The sequence below is a fragment of the Electrophorus electricus genome, chromosome 12, assembly GCF_013358815.1.
Source record: "Electrophorus electricus isolate fEleEle1 chromosome 12, fEleEle1.pri, whole genome shotgun sequence".
Lineage (NCBI taxonomy): Eukaryota > Metazoa > Chordata > Actinopteri > Gymnotiformes > Gymnotidae > Electrophorus > Electrophorus electricus.
Genome location: NC_049546.1, coordinates 9,801,822 through 9,805,597, shown reverse-complemented (window position 1 = coordinate 9,805,597; position 3,776 = coordinate 9,801,822). Strand labels below are relative to the sequence as shown.

At 35.6% G+C, this 3,776-nt stretch overlaps 2 protein-coding genes across 2 annotated transcripts in view; one reads left to right on the top strand and one right to left on the bottom strand.

Moving 5' to 3' along the window:
* si:ch211-175m2.5 (uncharacterized protein LOC568697 homolog) overlaps positions 1 to 1,179 on the bottom strand; it is a 3,830-nt gene extending 2,651 nt beyond the window's left edge. The window contains exon 1 of the mRNA XM_026999412.2: positions 982 to 1,179. Coding sequence (XP_026855213.2) covers positions 982 to 1,035 — 54 coding nt within the window. The 5' untranslated portion in view covers positions 1,036 to 1,179. The remainder of the gene's footprint in view (positions 1 to 981) is intronic.
* A 435-nt stretch (positions 1,180 to 1,614) lies between these two features.
* On the top strand, positions 1,615 to 2,423 carry smim19 (small integral membrane protein 19). Its single transcript, XM_026999413.2, has 3 exons — positions 1,615 to 1,858; positions 2,052 to 2,176; positions 2,268 to 2,423. Exons 1-3 carry the CDS (start codon positions 1,728 to 1,730, stop codon positions 2,333 to 2,335), a joined length of 324 nt encoding a protein of 107 aa, XP_026855214.2. The 5' UTR covers positions 1,615 to 1,727; the 3' UTR covers positions 2,336 to 2,423.
* The last annotated feature ends 1,353 nt before the right edge of the window (positions 2,424 to 3,776 follow it).

The window sequence follows — 3,776 nt, the reverse complement described above, 5'->3', positions numbered from 1 at the left end:
ATGGACAGCAACCATTCTGTGACATTCAGATGGTGCTCAAGTGTTATTAGGGGAAAAACCATATTACTCACACCATTAAACCACCAGCAGCAGTGTGAATAAACTGAACTGACAAGGCAGGGTGGGTACATGGGCTCTTTTTACACCAAATTCTGATCCTTCCATCTACATTTCACAGTAGAAATCAATGTTCAATTAACTGGGAACTAGATGTCCAATCTTCAACTCTCCAGTGTTGGTCAGTCTACGTCCACTGTAGCATGAGATTCCTGTTAACAGGAGTGGAAGCCCACCCACTTCTTGTTACTATGCTCTTCTGATCACCATGCTTGTAAAGAATGGTTCTTTTAGTTCCCAGAGTCTTCCTATCAACTCAGCCAGGTTGCCTATTTCCTCTGTACTCTCTTATCAACAAGGAATTTCTACCCACAGAACTGCTGCACACTGGGGATTTGTAGTTTTTCATACCAATCTGTGTAACCCATACAGACTGTTGAGTGTAGAAATCAGCGGTGTCTGAAAAATTCAAATCAGCCCATCTGGCAACAATAATCATTTTTACATCAGATTGCATTTTGTCCCATTGTAATATTTGATGTGATATTACAGGAAGCTACTGGATCCGTGCCAGCATGCTGTTGCCACACGATCTTCTGACTGGATAATTATGAACGAGCAGGTGTAGAGGTCCTCTAAATAAAGTTGCCGGTGAGTGAATACGAAGAAAAAAAAAAAAAAATATATATATATATATATATATATATATATATATTTTTATATAGCGAAGATTTTTATATAGATATATATATAGATTTTTTTATATATATATATATATATATATATTCCAAAACAATTATGCGTTTCTATATTAATGACACCATAATCTAAGTGCAGAACGCATTAACAACCTAAACCACAAGATCTTAAAGACAAATACCGACAGGTAATGGCTCTAGATATAAAACGCAATTGATTCCTTACCATCTTGCCCACAACAGAAGAACAAACAACCCTCATGAAACCAAGAGACAACATTTTTAACCTTCATTCAAAATAAAGAAGCTAACGCCGAGCAAAGTAGTGCCTTTTTATTACTCTTGTCTCATGAAGCGACCTCAAAGCAAAGCCTATCGTTGACAAGAATTTTCTTACGCTTCTCAATCGTTCAACCAATGAATTTTATCACCTACATTGCATTTCCTGTTTACAGTGCTGTGAGATGTGAAGCATATTGCAGTAAGCAGCATCCCATGAATATGACACTGAATTTAATTTAATTAGATTAGATTAGATTAGTTTCGATTTACTTAAATTGTGTTAGAAAAATGTTAATTGTCTTTCTTTTTACTTAGTTTTTACTGTCTGAAAACAGGTATGATTGGCATTTTGTTTTAAGTCGAGTAAGAAAGGCTGGGTTGCTGTCAGCAAAACAGTGCAGCAATAAAAATTGTTTAAGAAGCTATTTCTACTATTTACTAATTGGGCTATTAAATTAAAGATAAGGAAAAAATTAAAGACAAAACAAGAAACTTAAGAAAAAAACCCTAATAGAATAATAAAATGGTCTTCGATACTTTTATTTTGACAGGGTAAACATGGCGTGTCAAACAGGAAGTAAGTGTGACTGTAGATGTTGAATTCACCTTACGGAAAATAGACAGATTTTGTGTTGTTTTTCAGTTCTCTCTTCCTTTTTTAAAACTCCGGTAAACGAATATTCTGTTGTGATGGGTGGTTACGGGGTGATGGCGAATGAGGAATCTCTAGATTATTCTGTGCATGAAGCGTGGAACGAGGCTACCAATGTTTACCTTCTCGTTATTTTGGTTAGCTTTGCACTGTTGATGTACGCCAGAAAGTAAGAACCGCAATTTTACAAATTTTAGCCTGTGACATAATGTTTTAGATTTTTTAAAATAACTATTAATAATGGTCTTAGTAACTTATTTGTATTAGGTGTAAAGGAATGTGACTTTGGCCAGTGCTTATTTGACATACCTGGAAGCGAGCACACATTGTGTATTTCGTGTCTTTAATTCATTTCTTCGTAGGAATAAGAGGAAGATCATGCGCATCTTCTCAGTGCCACCTACAGTGGGAACTATACCAGAGCCAAACTTCTACGACAGTCTACAGAAGGTTCGGCTAAGGCAACAACTAGAAATGTATTCTCTTGGTGAGTGAGTGTAGCTAGCTTTTGGCCCCTCATCGCCTTTTTCTTTTAAAGTTTTGGCTGTACTGAAACCTTTTCTTTCTTTCTATTTCAGCACGAAAGTTCGATCAACAGCATCAGCAAATACAGGCTCAGGAGAGTGTGCAGCTTTCAGTGGAGTGAGAGAGAGCCTCGGGTGAAGGGGTATTAACTGTGCAAATGTGAATATGCTACGTGGCTGATACGTTATTTTATATATATATATATATATATATATATATATATATATATATATATACACACACACACACACACACTAAATGTCCGATATAAATCTTGATAACGCTGCAATATTTTAGTTTCTTCTTAAACTCAGCAACCCAGGGCAATAAAGAAGAAACACGCACTGGGATAAATATTAAGGTGGGAATACTCCTCATATTTTTTTCCATGAAGGACGTTTTTATTTAATCATTCGCAGATTGCCAAAATGAAGAGCAATGTGCAAACGCATATTTACAGATATTTTTGTCAGCGAAACTGATTTAAATGTGGGGAACTGCTACCATCTAGAGGTTGTTTTCAATAGTGCTTGGATTTTTTTCTGTCTTGTTTAAATGACAGAATAATTCGATCACGTGGTTCTAAACGCAGTCGTCTTTCAATAAGAATATTTTAGGAGTTAGATGTAATTCTGTAGCCTAGACTGAATGTTTTGTCTTGCTTTAAACGTGTCGAAGTGTCTACGTTGTCTTGTCTTGGTAAAGTACAAGAGTTACGATGTTCCATACGCTTTTGGTAATATATCGCCCTCTGGTGTGTTCTTCATATGTTGCTTGGGCCGATGTTTAATTCCCTTTGTTTAATACTATCAGTGGAAATGTTGTGGTGATTTTGTGGCAATTTATCAGCTAAATCCTACTTTAATTTTTTTTTTATTATAATGAGGCATTGTCTCCTGTAAACATTCATCTAATATCTGTTCTAAATGATGCCGTCTTGGGGTATTCAAGTTTATAACTCATGTCATTTCATTTTTATGTATAACTTCACAGACTGTGACATTTTTTCATGTTCCAGATGCCTAGATATTTTTCATTGGTTTTGACCAAGCAGACATTAAGTTTTCAAGCTTTCTGCATCTTAACTTTTAATTTCCCAGCATAAGAATGATTTGATTGATTAATTTCCATAGTAAATTCCTGTGTCATTGAGTTAAGATAGGTCTCGCAAAAGGAAATCTGTAAACAATAAGCATGGAATAAAATAATGATATTCTGATTTTTTCCATTTTTTTTTTTACATTTTTTTTTTTTTTTACATTTTTCCGTGTGGTTTGATACTCTTAAAACATCTGTTGTCATTTCACATGGTTGGTCTGTTGTACTCAAGCTTCATCCAGGTGGCTGAGCATAGACAGCAAGCTAATGCCACAAGCTTTCTATGGAATTAAGACCAGGCCTTACTGGCCCACTTGACAACATCTGATTTCTTCTTCTTAAGGTACTACGGTGTTTAGCCTCTACTCATATTGCTCCAGTTCACAGTATGCCTGGAAAATCCCATAAACAGCTGCTTACATCTGAAGTGTATTCAGAGTCATAGTGGCATCTGTATAAGTGGC